Below are 20196 nucleotides of genomic sequence, written 5' to 3' on the forward strand. Positions count from 1 at the left end.
CTAACCTCGCGTGAGTAACTCGCAGCGTCACTTTCAAACTTTTGCCAAATTTGGAGCCCCGCGCCGGTACACGATGGCGAATGACGTCACGGTACACGTGCAGCTTTGCCCGGTACGCCGCTCACATTCACGAACGCACCCCGGATTGTCCTTAAATCCTTCACCATCCTTCGCCTCTCCTACCCTCACCCCCTCTCCCTTTCCCTACCATCACCCTCCCTGACCATCCTCCTCCACCTTCCCTCTGCTAACCTCACCCCTCTTCCTCTCCCGATCATCACCCTTCCTTGCCATCTCTTCCACTCCCTAACACTCAAACTCCATCCATTTTCCACATCGGCTAATCACAACGTACCATTTATAATTATTGTAAAGCGCGTTGACGAAAGCGCTCTCTAAGATCCTAGATAAGATTATAAGACGCTCCGGAAAGGAAGACCCCCCCCTCCTCCCCCCCCCAAAAAAAATACTTGAACCCGGTGTCAATGAAGTTTTACAAAATCTGGTCGCAAAAATACAAAGATCCCCCGGGTAGTCTACACATAATTTCCGGGCAAGTGCTGTTAGCGAGCACCTATGAAGGCAGGCACGGCACACGAGGGGGTGGGTGGCCAGCACCACGCCCGGCCGCGTTTGTCTCCCTGGTGGCGATTGTTTACCCACCGTACCAGGTACTCGAGGCCGAGTAGACCTACGGGAGGCCCAGGAATAGTTCAGATAATCGTCGTAGTGCAGCGCGCTAATCGTTACACTCCAGATATCGATCACAAACACCCAGAGGTGGGACAAAGTCATTGTTATGCAAGTCCAAGTCGAGTCGCAAGTCATCAAATTCATGACTCGAGTCTGACTCGAGTCCAAGTCACATGACTCGAGTCCACATCTCATAGGTGGGACAAAGTCATTGTTATGCAAGTCCAAGTCGAGTCGCAAGTCATCAAATTCATGACTCGAGTCTGACTCGAGTCCAAGTCACATGACTCGAGTCCACACCTCTGCAAACACCCACATATCCACACACCCACACATCCACACATCCACACACCCACACACCCACACATCCACACACCCACACATTCAAACACCCACAACCACACATCCACACATTCAAACGCCCACCCATTCACACGCTCACACATCCACACGCCCATACATCCACACAGCCACACATCCACACATCCACACACACAAACATCCACACACCCACCCACACATCCACACACACACCCACACACATACACACCCACACACACCCACACACACCCACACACACCCACACATCCACACACACCCACCCACACATCCACACACACACACACCCACACGGTCAAACTCGAAGCATCCAACGAATGTTGCCGCCCTCTCCCTTTAATGCGGACCGCGGTATGGATCACAGACAAGGGGCAGTCGAACCACATTGTCTAAGAGACAAACAAAGGCTATTGTTCCCGTCTTGTTCCCGTCACGGTGCCACGCAGTGACGTCATGAGCGCGAGCCAGGCAAGGGGGGTGCCTTAGCCCCCCACCCCCCTCTCTGTGGCCAAAGCTACAAGTTGGGGCCCCCTAGGCAAGACCATGAGAGACGTTTGCAGCAATATTGGGGCCCCACCTGTACAAATGTCCGCACGCACCCCCCTCCCCCCTAAGCCGACAATGTAGTTACGACGCCTTCGATGGCACACTTATCATAACAGCCACAACAACACGACGCACTGATGTTTCATCAAAAAATATAAATGCCGGCAATGAAGCAATACAAAATAGCTGAATAATAAATACACATACGGCAAAATTACACATGTTATTTGAGTTTGTTGCAAAGTCACTCCTTATAATAATAAAAAAACACGTCCCGTTGATCAGCTGCGACGATTCGAAACGGCCGAGGGTTCGTGGCCAGCATCAGCTGTTCCATTGACCCGACCTCTGTTCGAAGGTCAAAGTTTGCGGACGCATCACTGCACGCTCAGCACCGCCGCGGTCGTCCGTGCACGTTGTCCGACGTTTTTGTCACCCCCCAACGCGTGTTTGTTTTGTACACGCGTGATTTACATGCTGGCTGTGCACGTTTCAATCGGAACCCTGGAGTCGCCTTGATTTCATGAACGGAATTATATTCAGTTTATACACTTTCTCTATCATTATCATCATCATCAATCAGCCATGATCTATCCACCGATGGATGAACGACTACCAAAAACCACCACTGCCACCTCTCAAGATCCGGCAATGCAACAGAGAAATTCCATCCATGAATCGGCTCCATCTCCCTCCGGCGGACGTCCCCTCTCTCTCTCTCTCGGACGCCTTCCGCTCTATTGCATGTCAATGTGTGAATAAACAATTGCAACCCTGAGTGACAAATTCAGCTCCCAGGCGCGTGGGAGCTAAAACGTCGGACAGCGTCGCCAGCAAGGCGAAGGCGAGCCCACAACCCGAGCGCCGCACAGGCGGCGAGCGATGTTGTAGAGTTGCACTTCGTCATGCCACCACACAACCACGCCACATCACAACCACTGCCACACCACAACCACCACACAACCACACCACAACCACACCACAGAACCACACCACAACCACACAACTGCCACACCACAACCACACCACAACCACACCACAACCACACCACAACACCACAACCACACCACTGCAGACGTTCTCGGCGGCGACGTGGTCCTGATGGTGACATTCGTCATATCACGGAGACCTTTGCAGGCAAACAGGCTTATATATATCGTACTTAAGAGCAGCCACCCTTCCACCAACACTGCATAGATATTAGTAAATATAGAATACTTTGTGTGCGCGCGCGACAATATTGAAATTTACCGCTTACATATCGTGCCCATGATAAGTTATTGTTTGTCTCAATTATACCGTCTCGTTTCTATTATCTCGTTTCTATTGTCTCATTTCTATTGTCTGTTTCGTTTCCATTGTCTGTCTCGTTTCTATCGTCTCGTTTCTATTGTCTCGTTTCTATTGTCTCGTTTCTATTGTCTGTCTCGTTTCTATTGTCTCGTTTCTATTGTCTCGTTTCTATTGTCTGTCTCGATTCCATCGTCTCGTTTCTATTGTCTCGTTTGTATTATCAGTCTTGTCTGTTCTGTCTCATTCTTTGATCTGTCGCATTCTCCAGGTGTGAATATAAACTTCTTCTTCACAGCACAAGAGGCATTCCGCGAAGCGTCACCCCTCGCACGTCTCTCCCTTCTCGGGCCACGGTTGTCGTCGGTGACGATTCACTTGTGACACTTTTATTTTTGTTTATTGTGCTCGTGCTTCGACTGCCAACGCCGTGTAGCCAAATAAAGTTATATTCCGTGGATTTCATTTATTCGTTAAATAGTGCTGACTAAGTGAACGGTGTCCAGTGTTCACAAGGTCACCATGTTTGGTTTGCGTCCCAGGCATTCCTAGCCTAGTCGAGGACAAGCGGTGGAAGTTCAGGGAGCGCTCACGGCCCGATTGAAGCAACTCGCGTGGCGACCAGACCCTGTGTCGTAGAGCGGGTGGGGGGGGGGGGCCTTGCCCGACACATCGGCAGCTCACCGGCGTCGAGTCAAGCAAGGCTGACTGCCGATGAGAACACAGTTTGTTGAAACTGGCCCAGCGCTTTGCTCGTCTCGAATCCATGCTGCTGAGATGATGCCCTCCCAGAAGGAAGGCCATGCGTGCGGCTGACGGGTGGCTGAGAAAGTACTTTGATGTTTCACGCGGAGACACGGATTGCACGATGGAGACGTATACATTGTCCGCTCGTCTGTCTCGTTATTTATATTCTCATTTAAAGACTCTGTAAATGATAATTCGGGAGTCAGCAACCTCGGCCGAACCGGGCGTCAGCACGGCAGGAAGAACCGCCGTGACATTTGGGACAGCGGTTTGCGCCATCGAAACCGCCATCGGTCACCGCTCTGTATCTGCCATGTCAAATGCCGTCAAGGGAAATAAATCTCGACTCAATTTGGGAGTTTTTTTGTTGTTGCTGTTGCTGCGAAAGGTTAGGTCAATAAACAGCTGTGGCTTTGCATGCGTTTGCATAATTTGCCAGCAGCCCATGATGAGAGCCAGGCGGGAAGTGTTGCCGCAGTAAGCTGTGATTTATTTTGTTTTTACGACTGGAGCTGCCATAACGGAACGGTTTGTGCACCGAACGTGTGAATCAAACACGTCGCCGCTTCGAATTCGATCAACCCGCACCGACCGGCGTGGCGAAGTATGGTCAAACGACTCCCGTGACTGACGTGGCTCGAGGGAGGACCTCATCCAGCAGCGGATTGACCGAGGGCTGTAAACCATGACGGCGATCTGCGTCTGAACGCCGTCCAGTTGGCGCGAGGGTGGAAAGTTTCTCAAATCCACCTCACCGCCTCCGTCTACACACCGGTGGGGCACGCCGCAGTCCGTCGATCGGCAGGTCACATGGAAGAGGATATCACAGAGCCACAACTGAGGTCTCTTCAAGTTACACTCTGGTCCACGTGAACAGCAGAGGGTGGCACGCTGCCCACTGGCTCTGCCACTTGAGAGTGATGTTCGTAGCGTGACAACCAAATCGATATTTTAATTCTCAGAGCTGGAATTTAGCCGAATCAAGTGCGGGACAAAATAAAAAATGTGATTATTTTTTTCTCTCTCTTGGGACACTCAATACCGACATGTCCCGTGCACTGTAGTGGGTTCTACTGTATTCTGATGATACGCAACTCCTGAATATTTGTCTCCGAAGATACCCAACGTCCCGGTTTGCCCAGGACACAATGTGTCCCCGTGACTCCCAGAAGCATTTGTGAAATCAAGATTTTGACCCCTCGCGTCAAATTGCTCTGCTCATCTCATGGTACAAGGCGAGCCTACCTGAGCAGTAGGCGGGGCTACCCGAGTAATGGGCGGGGCTATCTAAGCAGTGGGCAGGGCTATCCGAGTAGTGGGCGGGACTATCTAAGTAGTGGGCGGGGCTACCCGAGTAGTGGGCGGGGCTACCCGAGCAGTGGGCGGGGCTACCCGAGTAGTGGGCGGGGCTATGTAAAAGTAGGGGCTGAACGTGATTCAGGCTGCAAGCTCAGCCGGTTGGCCCGGTTGAGCTTCCCAGAAACGTGGTAGGTTTACACAGCAAGAGATGAATCGGGACGGTGAGCTCACCCCGAAGCTCTTCCTAACACTGTGGGTCCTCATACTCGTTAGCTACGCTACTGGAGGCTGCCTGCACTCAAAGCCTCGGACAGATTCCCCCCATTCTGGTCGCCACCTGTCCTGGTCTTCCCAGGATCGCCGTCTTGTTGAGGAGGCAGCTTGATCTGTGGGGACATCTGTCCGTCTGCACAGGACATGAACAACCCTGGTTCTTGTCAGCTGCCGAATAATAGTAACAATAATCATATTTCTGTGCCCCTCCCCGGAAACCATCGGCGCGTTGTACCGGCCTTGCGTGCTTACCACGATAAAAAAAACCCCGATAATAAGAATGATAATGCACCACTCAAATCAATGGAATCACCTGGGGCCCTCCCTCCTCCCTCCCCACTTCTGGACCTCTGAGATATTCCTCCTCCATCTTCTGCTGTTTCCCATGATGACGATGATGTCGACGACGACGCGTCCACGCGTCCCTCTCGCACCGCTCACCCCTACACCGTCCAGCCCTCCTCGCCCAGCAACGCCGTCGCCTGCTTCCACATCTCCTGCATGGCGGCCACGCGCTTCTTGTCGTTGATGTGGTACACCTGCATCTGAGGCGCGGGAACAGAGACGCACGAGCGCAGAAACTCTTGACACCCCGGAGGGCACGGACGCAGCCACGCTCTGACATATCGAAATAGGCCTATCTCGTAGCGCTGTGATGCACTTAAAAAATAACAACTACACTCACAAGTGAGGATACAAACCCAATAAAAACTGAAAATAATAATAACAATGACAACTTACAATTGTTGTGGTAAAAACATGAAATGTAATTTGCCATTCGTGTGACGAGGACAGCTCGATTTGACCGCCTCTATCGCCGGGTGGTGGAGGCTTCTGGTGAAACGCTGCCACTGGACAGAATCAGAATATGTATTTACGCTGGGGGAATCCGATGAGCTATAAAGCTCTTTTTCACACATGTCCAGTAGTGGTTGGGCACTGCCCCACGACGATCGGCACGTGTGTGTGTGCGCGTGTGTGTGCGCGCGTGTGTGTGCGCGTGTGTGTGCGCGTGTGTATGTGCGCGTGCGTGTGTATGTGCGCGTGCGTGTGTATGTGCGCGTGTGTGTGTGCGCGTGTGTGTGTGCACGTGTGTGTGTGCACGCGTGTGTGCGCGCGTGTGTGTGCGTGCGTGTGTGTGTGCGTGCGCGTGTGTGTGCGTGCGCGTGTGTGTGTGTGCGCGTGTGTGTGTGCGTGTGCGTGCGTGTATGTCGAACCTCTTTCGCACCGTACGTAGCCAACCGTGCTGACCAGAGGTGGATCTCACCCAAACAAAACTTCCATCCCAACTAAGTCCCGTCAACAAAGTTCGACAAAGCAGGGGGGTGGGGGGGGGGCACGGCAATGGCGTGCGGCCACACGTACCAGATTGAGCATCACGTCGAAGTATCCCTGCCGCCAGTACTGCCCCTGGGGGTCGGGCAGCTGGACGAGCAGCTGCAGGAAGGCGTCCACGCGGTGCCCGTCCCGCGGGAGGATCTGCGTGGCGTGCACCACGAGGCAGCGCTCGGGGAGGTCGGCGAAGTCCTCCAGGCGGCCGTAGAGTTGGCGGAACTCGAGCGAGGCGGCGGCCGCGGGCGACGCGACGGAGGACGAGGAGCAGGAGGAGGAGGCGGAGGAGGACGGCGGAGAGGACGGTGCCGGAGAGGAAGACGAAGGGGGCGGGGGGGGCGCGGGGGGTCGCCCGCCGTCGCCGAAGAGGTTGCGGTCCGGCAGGAAGTAGTGGGGCAGGCGTCGCAGCCATACGCAGCGCAGCAGCACCAGCAGCAGGCGGTAGACGGAGGAGTGCAGCAGGAGCCAGTCGTCCGGCGACGGGAAGAAGTCGAGGGCCCACAGCAGCGCCGTCTGCGCGGCGTGCACGGGAAAACGCCCGTCGGCAATCAACAACAACAATAACAACAACAACAACCGCCTGCGACTACAACAAAAAACAACAATAAGCAACAACTCACGATAACGACAACAACCAACAACAACCAACAACGTCAACAACAAGAACCAACCACAAAAACCACAACAACAAGCAACAACTCCAACAACCAACTGTAACAACACCAACAACTACAATCAACAACCACAAAACAACAACCAACAACTACAACAACCAACAACTACAACAACAAAAACTAACTACAATAACCGCAACAACAACCAACAACTACAACAACGACAACAACTGTGATGCCACAGCATTGAAGCCACTCCACCGGCGCGCCGGCCCCCCCTCGCGCCCCCTGACCCCCCACAGCCCCCCACCCCAGCCCCCCCCGCCCCCCACGATGGAACACACCGACACACACACACACCGACACACACACACCGACACACACACACCGACATACACACACACACACCGACACACACACACCGACACACACACACACACCGACACACACACACACCGACACACACACACACCGACACACACACACACACCGACACACACACACACCGACACACACACACACCGACACACACACACACCGACACACACACACACCGACACACACACACACCGACACACACACACCGACACACGTCGCGTCCTCATTGCGAGCGCCCCGGTCTCGCGACGCCACTTTCACTCCGAGGATTCGTCCCGAGGGCCGCCCCAGCGGGTTCCCGACGCCGAGAATTTGGCTCGACCCCACAAGGCGCAGCGGCCCCTCTGAGTTGGCCTCGTAGTTGTAGGGGCACAACAACAACAACCAACAACAACAACAACACATTCTAGATTTGAAGTTTTCGTGACTACAAGGATTCATATTCTTAGTTTTTTTCGGTAAAGTCACGTAGGTAAAAATGTTTAATTAATAAAAGTAAAATAAAAATAAAATAAAAATCACGACGTTTCGCAGGCAACACAAGCTTCAACAACAACACACACACATTCTTGCTTCGAGGTTGTGAATCAAAGGCGAGGTCGGGGGAACGAGGCGGGGGGGGCACCTCGTCTCCTGCGTGACGCCAGTGGAGCTGCAGCTACGGGGGGTGGACGCTTGGGTCGACCGTGTGGGTAGGCAGCCTCGGACGAGGCTTCACCCACAATGCACTCTCGGCTCGTACCCACTTGCTAGACGGATTACTTTGAAGTTTCGGCACGCCGGGGCTCCCCCCGGACGAGTCGGATATGGAGCCCCACACAACCAACAACTGCAACAACCACCGACTACAACAACAACCACAACACCACCACCACCACCACGAGGTGTCTCTCGGCAGGCAGCAGGCGCGTGGTGAGTGCGGGGGGGGCGTCGTGCTCACCTCGAGGTGAGCGAAGGTGAGCATGCTGCCCCCCGCGTCCTTGCGGCGCCAGTGGTTGCGGTTGACGAGGTCGAGGATGGCGAGGGCGTCCAGGCGGTGGCCCCCGTCGTCGTCCACCCCCTCCAGCAGCTTGCACGTCGTCTCGCGGAAGTCGGGGCTGCGCAGCAGCAGCAGTCGTAGTAGGAGTGGCAGTAGTAGCAGCAGCAGTAGCAGCAGCAGCAGTAGTAGCACCAGCAGGAGTAGTAGCAGCAGTAGTAGTAGCAGCAGTAGTAGTAGGAGTAGTAGCAGCAGCAGCAGTAGTAGTAGGAGTGGCAGTAGTAGTAGCAGTGGTAGTAGCAGCAGCAGTAGCAGCAGCAGTCGTAGCAGTAGTAGCAGTAGTAGTAGCAGCAGTAGTAGCAGTAGCAGCAGTAGCAGTAGTAATAGCAGCAGTAGTAGTAGCAGTAGCAGCAGCGCAGCAGTAGTAGCAGCAGCAGCAGCAGCAGCAATAGTAGCAGCAGCAATAGGAGCAGCAGCAATAGTAAGAGCAGTAGTAGTAGCAGCAGCAGTAGTAGTAGCAGCAGTAGCAGCAGTAGTATTAGCAGCAGCGCATCAGCAGAATCAGTAAGAGCAGGTAAAACTACGACTCGTCATCATCGTCACCGCTTGATAGTCTCACTGCGCCGTGGCACTCCAGGCGAGGGGACCCCCGAGTGGCAGCTGTCCCTGTGTGGCACAAGGGCCAATTGATCCCGGCCAGAGAGATTTGCCGGTTTGGGTGGTGGCCACGGCGGTTGTGTTTCTGGTGCTCGGCCCCAAACAGCTCTGGCTCCAATGACGCCCTGGCCGCATTTAACTCACACGACAGCCACCACCGTGGCTGCTGGAGGTTGCCACCTTTTGCACTGCAGATCGAACACGAGGTCTGTCATCAACACTGCGCTGTTGAATTCAAGAGACCGGTACCAGATCTCGGCACAAATCAACTCCTGGTGGCAGCCGAACGCAAATGCCAATTCCTGGACTGGTGGCAATCCTGGTTGGTGGGTGAGTGAGCGAATCAGTGAGTGGGTGAGTGAGTGGGTGAGTGGGTGAGTAGGCAAGTGGGTGAGTAGGTGAGTGAGTGTGTGAGTAGGTGAGTGAGTCGGTGAGTGAGTGGGTGAGTGAGTAGTTGAGTGAGTCGTTGAGTGAGTGGATGAGTGAGTGAAATCAGTGAGTGCCAACTGTCCGAATCATAAACAACCGGATAGGTGGCCACCGCTCGTGGCTGCGCGCCCACGAACCTCCAGTGGTAGTACGCGTGGGCCTCCACGTCCTGCGGCGTGCTGCGTATCTCCTCGACGGTGGCCCGGGGAAGCCAGCTGTCGGGGCCCAGGGCCGGCCACGGCGCCTCCTCCTCGGGGCCGCCGCCGCTCCAGAGGCGCGCGGCGCGGTGGATGACGGGCACGAGGGCCACGGTGATGGTGCGCATGCCGCTCCGTACGAGCAGGCACAGCGAGGGCCCGTCCAGGTTCAGCAGAGACGCGTCCACGGCGCCTGGGGGCACGCGTGGTTAGTGTCGTGTCGGCGCTGCGCGATAATGAAAGGGTTTTACATTTTTAAAATGCCTCGTTCAACCTGCCACCGCTCCACGCGGCCAATTAGTAAGGCTCGTCGCGTAAACAGAACGTGCCGATTCGTTACTACTTCAGCGCAGCGTTGCATTGGAGTTGTAAACCCACAACATTTACAATTTGAGTGCGACGCTTCGCTGGCGATTGCAACCAGCTTCATCAGGCGATGAGCCCAGTGGCAGCTGTCCCCGTGCGGCACAAAGGCGACTCTGCACCTGGCCCTGCAAGTGCCGATGATTGCTGCTGTGTCAAATCCCAATTGAGCAAACAATTGTTTTTTAACTTGCCATACAATGGCCAACTCATTCCGAACGAGTTGGCTTCCAAGGATGCTACCAACTCATTCCTAACGAGTCGCATCATTTCCTGCGCATCGCTTCACTTGCGGCATGGGCCAGCGCCAGGGCCCGCTCGCGCTCACCGCTCGCCGCTCACCGCTCGCCGCTCACCTTTCGCGAGTTTGCCGTCCTGCTGCAGCAGCATGATGGCCTTCCTCACGTTCGACTTGAGGATGTCGATAACCATGCCGGGCAACAGGTGGGTCGAGCCGGAGCTCACCCTCCGCACGGCCTCCTGGCAGCCCGCCCAGCTGGCCTGTCCCGCGATGCCGTTCTCCGCTCCGCCACCGCCGCCATCATCCAGCGCCACGTAGCACTGCGACTTTCCGGATGGCTCGGGGTGCAGCCAGTGCAGCTGCGTCACGTAGCGGTCCTCCGGCGGGCACGTCCACTCCACGGAGACGGAGTGCGGCTCGAGCGCGAGCGGCACGCGGATCGTGGTGTGCGTGGGCGCGGCGCGCACCCCGGACTCGAACTTGGCGTGCGGGCGCCGGTAGTTGACGAGGAAGCGTGGGTCCCAATCCGTCACTTGCTCCAGCACCTGCACACAGGCAAGCGTCGCAGGTTAGGCTCAGGGTGAGCACTTGAGAGACCACGATAGAGAGACGTGTTTGCAACATTGATCTGCGGCCATTGCTGCTGAGTCATCACCGTCATCATAGCCCCGCAGGTGTCCACTGCATATCTCGTCATTTGTTTTCACTTTCCTTCTCTGTCTTGTGGTGCCAATGTGGCTCAAGTAGTGGCCGCATCTTTTTGGCACCAATCTCTAATGTCATCGTCAAGTCATTCTCTGTTTGGTCTTCCTCTTTCTCTGCTGTTACTGCCATTTTCCCGAACAACAACACATTTTTATTTATTTCCCCTCGTTATCCATCCTACAGACGTGTCGAAATAGTGCCAAATTCCTTCTCATCACCGCCTGCATCATCGGGTTGTCTTCTTCTACGTGCAAACTTTTGTTGTTGTTGCTGTTGTTGCACTGCGTGTCGTCGTGAAGTTGCAAATAAATATAATCCCAAAATGATCATCACAATGAGGCGTAGCCAGGAACGAGGCTCAGCACTCCCCGCCGCCCCGTCTGGGGTAGTGAACACGAGGAGTGCCACGGCCGTGGCCCTCCCGCGTGACTCAAGCAGTGGAGGCTGCGGTGCGTGCAGCACGCTTGACTGGCACGATCGCCTCCCCGTTCAGCGGAGTTGTGATTCATTCCGTGGGTGGCGCAATGCACTCGATTCTAGGTGCATTACTCATCCAGTGACGTGATGCTCATTGAGTGACGGTTGCCATGGCGAAGATTTTGTAATAAAGCCTCCGCACGTTGTTGGTTCGAAGGCTACAACGCTCGACTCGAGATCCACATGGACGTCGGTTCGATTTGGCCGCTTCGAACTCCTGACGCGGCAGTTGAAAGACGTTTTTCAAATCGCCCACCAACCGCCTCTGTCTACCCAGCATTGTAAACATGTTTTAAGATGTAAACATGTAAACATGTTTGAAGATGATTTTGTTGAACTGGCTGAAAACTCAAGACATCTTAGGATGGAGTCTCATTGTCGGCAAGAGTATCCTGGGGGTATTATGAGTTGATTACTGTTTAAAAAATGTTTTGTTTATTTTAACAGATAAGGCCCACTGAGCTATACGGCTCTTTTTTTATAAGCGACCTGGCTATCACAAATGATAACTCGACGAAGTGGCTTATCATCGTGTGGAAATGTAGAGCACTCTAAACGCGTGTTTATAAATGTGGAGGAAAAACCGGAGGGACCGGAGAAACATCCACGCGACCACGGTGAGAGAGAGAGAGAGACACGCAAACTCCAAATATCCAGCAGCAGGCGTCAGGGTCAGGATGGAACCCACGACCTCCTGTATACCAGGCGAGGTAGTTAACATCTCCTAGGCACTGCGGCACCGGCCGACTGCTGCCAGTAGGCGGGCAATGACTGCTGCTGTGTGCGTGAGACCCCAAATTTGAGTCATTTTCGGGGTAAATTTTCTAATGTGGACCCGTGACGCCGGCACACAACGGCATGCTCTTGCGAATGACGTCAGGGGATCTTTAACGTCACCCTGTCAAGCAAGTGGCGCGTAATATGCCGAGGAAGTGCACGGTCGTGCTGCTGATCGTGCGGCTACCGCCTGTGTCGATGATCGGCCGTGGGAGGGTCAGGCGTGGCGGTCACAGGCTCCAGGATTCCGCTCACTGCTCAAGCAAATATCCTCGGCAGCTTACTCCACCAGCAATATGTCGTTCGATCACCACGTGACAATGCATGCAATACCATGCGCCTTTTGGCGTCATCTGGTCCAACACCAGGGTGAGACTAGGCTCTAAGAAAAGCTGTCTCGGGTGTGGACCAATCAGTTTCAAGGACAGTGCATACATGATCAGAGTTGTGTTTTTTGTTTGCATTCCGACCGCAGGTATTGTGGTCAATGCAACCATGACTCCTTGTAAAAAAAGGTGTCAGTTTTGTTTCCAGATAAAAGGGTAAAAAACCAATGATCAATGCATGCAATGTTCATGTCGCGGCCTCTAAGACACGTCTGGCCACTCTTGAGTCATGACGTAGCATCGGCAAGGCTCCATTATTGCATCTCGCAACTCTACCGGGCGTCTGCCACAAAAACACAAAAAACACGCGCAAGCTGCAGCGTGCCCACAATGATCTGGCTCGCGTCGTGACGGGGACTGCGAGATCCGACCCGTTGTCCGCCCAGTGTTCGCCGAGCTGCATTGGTTTTGCGGTTGCGCAACGAATACATTATTGCTACAAGGTCGCACCCATCGCACACAAAGCGATTGCCACAAAGGAACCACAATACCTCGCTGATCTTGTCAAGGAGCTTCAACTCTCACGCGGACTCCGCTCATCCTCGCAGCGGGTTTTGGCTGCTGGCCATCGAACACAGACGGTGGGAGCTGTGAACTTTTAAATCCAGATTGACGAAATAATGTATTTAGCACTGCTTTTTGATGTGCGTTAGTTTGATGCCCTTCCTCCGCACCTCCGATTCGCGCGGTTGGATACGTACGGTGCGAAAGAAGTTCAACGTACACACATACGGAACGGAGTAGGAGATGGAAGAAGTCAGGGCGGCTGGCCGGGAGGCCTCAATAACATTTACAGCGTTTCTTTCTCGCTATTTGTATTGGGGGTCGTTAGCTGGTAGCTCCAGGCAACAGCTGTCAAACTTGTGAAAACACATTTGTGAACATTTTTCATGAATAATGAGAAACCCAACTTGGAACGCCGCGCCGCCGTGACCGCGCTGTATCGCTCGCTCTCATGCAGAGAGAGGGAGGACGACTGAGAGGGAGGACGACTCGGAGAGAGGACGACTCAGAGAGAGGACGACTCTGAGGGAGGACTCGGAAAGAGGGCACGACTCAGAGAAAGAGGACGACTCAGAGTGAGATGACTACTCAGAGAGGGCGACTCAGAGAGAGAGAAAGGACGACTCAAAGAGAGGACTTGGAGAGAGGGCACGACTCAGAGACAGAGGACGACTCAGAGAGAAAGAGGACGACTCAGAGTGAGAGAGGACGACTCAGAGAGAGAGAGATGACTACTCAGAGAGGGCGACTCAGAGAGAGAGGACGACTCAGAGAGAGGACTCAGAGACAGAGGACGACTCAGAGACAGAGGACAACTTAGAGAGAAAGAGGACGACTCAGAGTGAGATGACAACTCAGAGAGGGCGACTCAGAGAGAGAGGGTGACTCTGGGCGCCAGGAGGAGTTACAAGAACAGACGAGAGGCGGGGAGGCAGCAGCAGCAGTCACGCGGTGGTGAGCGCGGTGCCACCAACAATTGTCCAAGCTCTGCGGTCCTGTCTGTAGACCGGACACTGACCCCAGTCCTGGTTGAGTGAATCAACGAGCAGGGCTCAGCGTGGCAGTAGCGACAGAAGAGTGACAAGAGCGGACGACCGACCGCCGGCGCGAGCGAGCGAGTTGCTGGAGTGAACCCAGCTAGCACCTGGCGTCAACGTTGAATCCCCATCAACGGGCGAAGCTCCCGGGGGAGATCGCGAGCCACGCGCGGCGGCAGCAGCAGCAGCAGCGATAGAAGGGCGACAGGGAAGGCGGCGGAGCTCACCAGGAACACCAGGTCCTCGGCCGCACGCAGCTCGGCCACGCGCTGTTCGTGGTAGATGCGGTTGGCCGAGAGGAACCTCTTGAACCACTCCTCCGACTCGGTGGTAGCGCTCCACATGTCGATGGGGGTGTGGGGGGGGGTTGTCCCTGAATGTCAGCGCGTTGCCGGGGCGTGCGTGGCGGGTGAGCGAGAGAAGCTGTCGGTCGAGACGGGGCGATCTCTTTGTCTCGGGGAGAGAGAGAGAGTGAGAGAGATAATGAGAGCAAGGGAGGAGGATTCGGACGTGTTATACACGAGACGGGCTGCGTGGTCACGCCCGTGTGTGTGTACACACACGGCCGTGTTGCGTGTGTGTGAAGAAGCCCCCGGCGGTGTGAACACACCCACGTGAACACGCAGTGACGGCAAGGGACACGCAATCACACGCACGGCGCTCAAGAGACGACGTTGGGGTCAAGCCGAGGAAGGTCCCCCCACTGCGAGGAGGGCGAGTGGGTGGTCAGCACCACGCCCGGCCGTCTTTGTCTCCCCAGTCGCGATGTTTACTACACACCGTTTGGTGATTTTTAAAACGTTTTGGTTTAGCCATGTGTGTTTGTTGTAGTACAGAGTTAGCCTGATAACTTTAATCTACATTGTCTTCTGGTTGTTATTGTTTGACTTGCATCCCAATGGGATTTTCGCACACAGCGTTGAAATGCGATGTTTTTTCTTGAAGACTTTGCTGTTTTTTCCAGGATTTTTCTGTTGCGTCTAGTCACTTTAAGATGTTTATTGTTCATGTTTGTGTTTTGTTGCGGTTGCACCCGAGTCAAGAGCCGCATGGCTCACAGGGTTATACCTCATAAATAAAACATCGCACCAGCTAATCATTTGAAGCGGAGTCTACCTAAGCGAGGCCTAGGACCGGTTCAGATTATAATCGTCATTGGCGTTGGCCGTGACCGGGAATCGAACTCGGGTTGCCGGGTTCGCTAACCGCTACACTACCGCTCCCCACAACGTACACAGACGTACACACAAAGGCAAAGACCCCCCGTATAGGATTACCAGACTTTTGGGGCAAGTGCTGCTAGCGAGGAGCACCTATGAAGGCCGGCACGGCACACGAGTTGGGGGTGGGTGGCCAGCACCACGCGCAGCCGCCTTTGTCTCTATAGTGGCGATGATTATAACAAACCGCGCCAGCTACTCATTTGCTACTGGGTCGACCTAGATGAGGCCCAGGACCGGTTCGGATAATCGTCATTGGCGTTGGCCGTGAGCGGGAATCGAACTCGGGTCTCCGGGTTCGTAGCACTAACCGCTACACCACCGCTCCCCATACATAGTACACGCACGCACACGCGCACTCACAAGCACACACGCGCACTCACAAGCACACGCACACGCACTCACAAGCACACACACGCTGCGTTTGCCCACACTCCCCAGGTGCTGGCACACACACACAGTCCCTTGATCCCCCCTCCCCTCGCCGCCACAGTCTTCCGAGAAATGCCAGCAAACCTGTGCGTCGGGTTTACTCTAAGCTCCGACCAACGCGACTGGCGACCTCACTCACAGCTGGGAATGCTCCCCTCGCCGCCTCGTACAAGTGGGGGGGGGGGGGCTTAGTGGGGCCAGAAACAGTCACGACCTGGTCCGTACGTCGAGAGAGGATCGTGATGACAACAGCGATACATTTGTCATGTTACTAAATCCAAGAATGCTGTGGGCGTGTGTGTGTGTATATAGATGTGTGTGTGTCTATATAGATGTGTGTGTGTGTATATAGATGTGTGTGTGTGTATATAGATGTGTGTGTGTGTGTATAGGTGTGTGTGTGTATATAGATGTGTGTGTATATCGATGTGTGTGTGTATGTAGATGTGTGTATATCGATGTGTGTATATATATATGTGTGTGTGTATATCGATGTGTGTGTATATCGATGTGTGTATGTGTGTATATCGATGTGTGTGTGTATATAGATGTGTGTGTATGTAGATTTGTGTGTGTGTGTATATAGATGTGTGTGTATGTAGATGTGTGTGTGTATATCGATGTGTGTGTATATCGATGTGTGTGTGTGTATATAGATGTGTGTGTATATCGATGTGTGTGTATGTAGATGTGTGTGTATATAGATGTGTGTGTGTATGTAGATGTGTGTGTGTGTGTATATAGATGTGTGTGTGTGTAGATGTGTGTGTATATAGATGTGTGTGTATGTAGATGTGTGTGTATATCGATGTGTGTGTGTGTTGTCAAGGTACAGGTGCAGCCCTGCAATTGCCCGCTCATGCCACTGCTGCCTCCAGTAGCACGGCGACATTGTCTCAGCAGCGTCTTCACTCGTGAGCTCCGTCTCGTCACGTCTCTGGTGGGATAGATGACGATGTTGGTGGTTGTGGTGATCATGGTGGTGGTGGTGATAATTATGGTGGTGGTGATAATGGTGATAATGGTGGTAGTAATGGCTTGCCGAAGACTGGTACCAGCGGTGTCAAAATCGGCCTCTACGGAGGAGGCTCGTGAAGGACGCTACTGGGCAGATGGAGGCAGTCGCCCTCCAACGACAACGGAGAGTGGAGGAGCGACGCTCACAACAACGAGCAGAGCACCGGGCGCTAAAATACAGCACGTTAGCGCTGTAGGGGCACAGCCGGTGTATCTGCCAGTCGTCTCAGTCAGTAAACCCATGGCATCTGGGGCCTTCGACACATCACGTGGCCTCAACATGTACCCGGCCTGCCACACGCAACCATTGTGACGTCACCGTCACTTAGTGGCGAATATTGGTATTTGGTGATAACGATGGTGGTGGTGATAATGATGATGGTGGTGGTTGATGGTGGTGGTGGTTGATGGTGGTGATGGTAGGAGTGGTGGTGGTGGTGGTATTGGGTGAGCTTGAGAAAAGAGACGATGATGGTAATGGGAGAAGGAAATTCCAAACTTGGAGCAGTGCGAGGGAAGAAACAGAAAGAGAAGTGAGGTGACCTGCAGTGTGGGGAGTGAGTGGGTGGGTGAGTGAGTGGGTGGTTGAGTGAGTGGGTGGTTGAGTGAGTGGGTGAGTGATTGGGTTGTTGAGTGAGTGGGTGGTTGAGTGGGTGGTTGAGTGAGTGGGTGAGTGAGTGGGTGGGTGATTGGGTTGTTGAGTGAGTGGGTGGTTGAGTGAGTGGGTGGTTGAGTGAGTGGGTGGTTGAGTGAGTGGGTGAGTGATTGGGTTGTTGAGTGAGTGGGTGGTTGAGTGAGTGGGTGAGTGATTGGGTTGTTGAGTGAGTGGGTGAGTGAGTGGGTGGTTGAGTGAGTGGGTGAGTGATTGGGTTGTTGAGTGAGTGGGTGAGTGAGTGGGTGGTTAAGTGAGTGGGTGGGTGAGTGAGTGGGAGGTTGAGTGGGTGCATGGTTGAGTGAGTGCATGGTTGAGTGAGTGGCTGAGTGAGTTGTTGTGACGTGCAGTGTGGTTGAGTGAGTGGGTGAGTTGTTGTCGCCTGCAGTGTGGTGTGTGAGTGGGTGAGTGAGTGGTGGTTGAGTGGGTGAGTGGATGAGTAGGTGGGTGAGTGAGTGGGTGGTTGAGTGGGTGGGTGGATGAGTGGGCTGTTGTGACGTGCAGTCCGCTCATCTTCATCACTAGAAACACTTAATGTGCGAACGTGGCCATGTTCTTCCTCCCCGTGTCCTCCTGCCCCCACGGCCTTGTGTTTACCCTACCACGCTAATGCCTGGCTCTGGCTACACGGTCACCACTTATGTAATTTCCTTACCAGACATAACCCCCCCCCCGTCTCCTGCTCGCGCAATTAGCCACGAGCGATGAGTGAATGTGACACGGGCAGGCTGCGTGAGTGCAAGGCACGAGGAATGCGCCAGAGGGGGCATGCCACGGACAGGACCGGTACGCACGGAACACTCGTAGCAACAGCAGCAGCAACAGCAGCAGCAACAGCAGCAGCAACAGCAGCAGCAACAGCAGCAGCAACAGCAGCAGCAACAGCAGCAGCAGCAGCAACAGCAGCAGCAACAGCAGCAGCAACAGCAGCAACAGCAGCAGCAGCAACAGCAGCAGCAGCAGCAGCAACAGCAGCAGCAGCAGCAGCAACAGCAGCAGCAACAGCAGCAGCAACAGCAGCAACAGCAGCAACAGCAGCAGCAACAGCAGCAGCAACAGCAGCAGCAACAGCAGCAGCAACAGCAGCAGCAACAGCAGCAGCAACAGCAGCAGCAACGACGACGACGCCGATGTGCTGCGCAGTGTCAATCCCACTCCCCCGCCACCTCCTCCCACGAATCTTGCGATCCACCACTCCAGCACCCCGGGCACACGAACTGATGCCGCCGCCGCGCTCCATCTCCGCGGCAGTGGTCGCCCTCTCGGACGCGTTCCACGCCCTGGCTGCCGCTCCGTTGTCAGTCTCGACCTTTGAGATGGGGGCGGCTGGGGGGGGGGAGATGGAGGCCATCGAGACACAACGACTACAGTGGGACGGGCAGACGGAGACAAAGAGAAAGAGAAGCGGGATAGGTGACAAATATAAATTCTTAATGTGATAATGAATATTGCATGAAGTCCTTGTGGGCCAGCAACTCGTGGGTGCCCAGGCTGCGGTGTAGTGGTCAGCACGCCGGTATCGCAGTGCCGAGGTCACCACTTCGATTTCCCGGCGCGGCAGTTTCCCCTGCCACTTGCCTCTGTCCACGCAGCAGCATGAGCGGGGCCGCACCGTTTACTTGACGCGGTGGGGTGAAGGGCGGGCTACCTCCCACCGCTTCCCAAGACGTCTGGCCAGGGTTGGAAGAGTCGGGCACAATACACCTCTAGAGGGGGGCGGGGTGCCGGTTTAAACGAGGGCAGGGAAGTGTCAACCCGGTCGTGGTTGGTTCGCACGGGGAATGACTCCGCTAGTCGCGGAGCGGTGCTGTCTCTGCCTGTAAACAGATCACTTGGTGCTGCTGCTGCTGCGTTGGCAGTGGTGTGACAAACACAAACAGCAACAACTAGACACGTTCCTCAATAGCGGCGTGTGTGGTCTGCCTGAACATATCGCCGACCAAAGTTTTAAAAGCCAACATTCAAAGTGATGCCCTGCTCACACGAGCGATGAGGAGGCGTTGCTGCTCGTCTCCTGTTCGCAGCCCTGCAAAGTCCAGTTGTGAAAGCAGGAGGGGGGGAATCTATCCACGTGACTTCCCCCACAAAATGGTACGAATTTTATCAACTCCCAAAGGAATGATGATAGGCAGATTTGACCCTCCCCCCACCCCCTACATTGTTCCGGCAGCGTTGGACCCAGTGACAGTGACTCTTGCATTAGGCCAAAAATGTTTGCTATTTTTCAGAGCGCGGTTTAAGAATGCGCACCTGGACAGCCACACCGAGTGGAACAACATCTAAAGGGATAACCCTCAAGATGCCATCATCAAGGCCCGAAGGCGATAACGACGCCACACCTAGCCAACGCATTCTACCTCGTATATTTCAGAGCGACGGCTGAGGAATGTCCATACCGCAGCTGCAACAATAAGATAGACCCACACTATAAATATCGCGGCCCAAGTATTCTCCGTGTCAAACACGGGTGTCGAAGACTCCACGTTGCTGTGTTTTGAGTTGTTGAGACAAGCTGGGCCAGGACTGGGCCAGGGTTGCACCAGGGATAAGTCAGGTTTGGGCCAGGTTTGGGCCAGGTTTGGGCCAGGTTTGGGCCAGGTTTGGGCCAGGTTTGG

General features: G+C 54.5%; 1 protein-coding gene across 2 annotated transcripts; it reads right to left on the reverse strand.

Moving 5' to 3' along the window:
* Positions 1-1358: 1358 nt before the first annotated feature.
* MAB21L4 (mab-21 like 4) lies at positions 1359-14851 on the reverse strand. 2 transcript variants are annotated; one of them, XM_078869741.1, is made up of 6 exons: positions 14488-14851; positions 10490-10919; positions 9711-9963; positions 8452-8608; positions 6553-7032; positions 1359-5732 (listed from the first exon to the last, which is right to left on the reverse strand). In XM_078869741.1, exons 1-6 carry the CDS (start codon positions 14602-14604, stop codon positions 5631-5633), a joined length of 1539 nt encoding a protein of 512 aa, XP_078725867.1. In that variant the 5' UTR covers positions 14605-14851; the 3' UTR covers positions 1359-5630. The 2 variants fall into 2 exon arrangements, with proteins under 2 accessions (XP_078725867.1, XP_078725868.1); XM_078869742.1 differs by lacking the exon at positions 14488-14851 and adding an exon at positions 11030-11153.
* Positions 14852-20196: the final 5345 nt, after the last annotated feature.

This window comes from Lampetra fluviatilis, chromosome 28 (assembly GCF_964198595.1).
Source record: "Lampetra fluviatilis chromosome 28, kcLamFluv1.1, whole genome shotgun sequence".
In the NCBI taxonomy this organism is placed as follows: domain Eukaryota; kingdom Metazoa; phylum Chordata; class Hyperoartia; order Petromyzontiformes; family Petromyzontidae; genus Lampetra; species Lampetra fluviatilis.

What these genes read in the sequence shown, in the direction of transcription:
- MAB21L4 (XM_078869741.1), bottom strand. Translation starts at nt 14,604, where the DNA reads ATGTGGAGCGCTACCACCGAGTCGGAGGAGTGGTTCAAGAGGTTCCTC. An exon ending in GGACGGCAAACTCGCGAAAG is followed by an intron (nt 9,964 to 10,489) that starts GTGAGCGGCGAG and finishes GCGTGCCCCCAG; the next exon opens with GCGCCGTGGACGCGTCTCTG. An exon ending in TCACCTTCGCTCACCTCGAG is followed by an intron (nt 7,033 to 8,451) that starts GTGAGCACGACG and finishes CACGCCGCGCAG; the next exon opens with ACGGCGCTGCTGTGGGCCCT.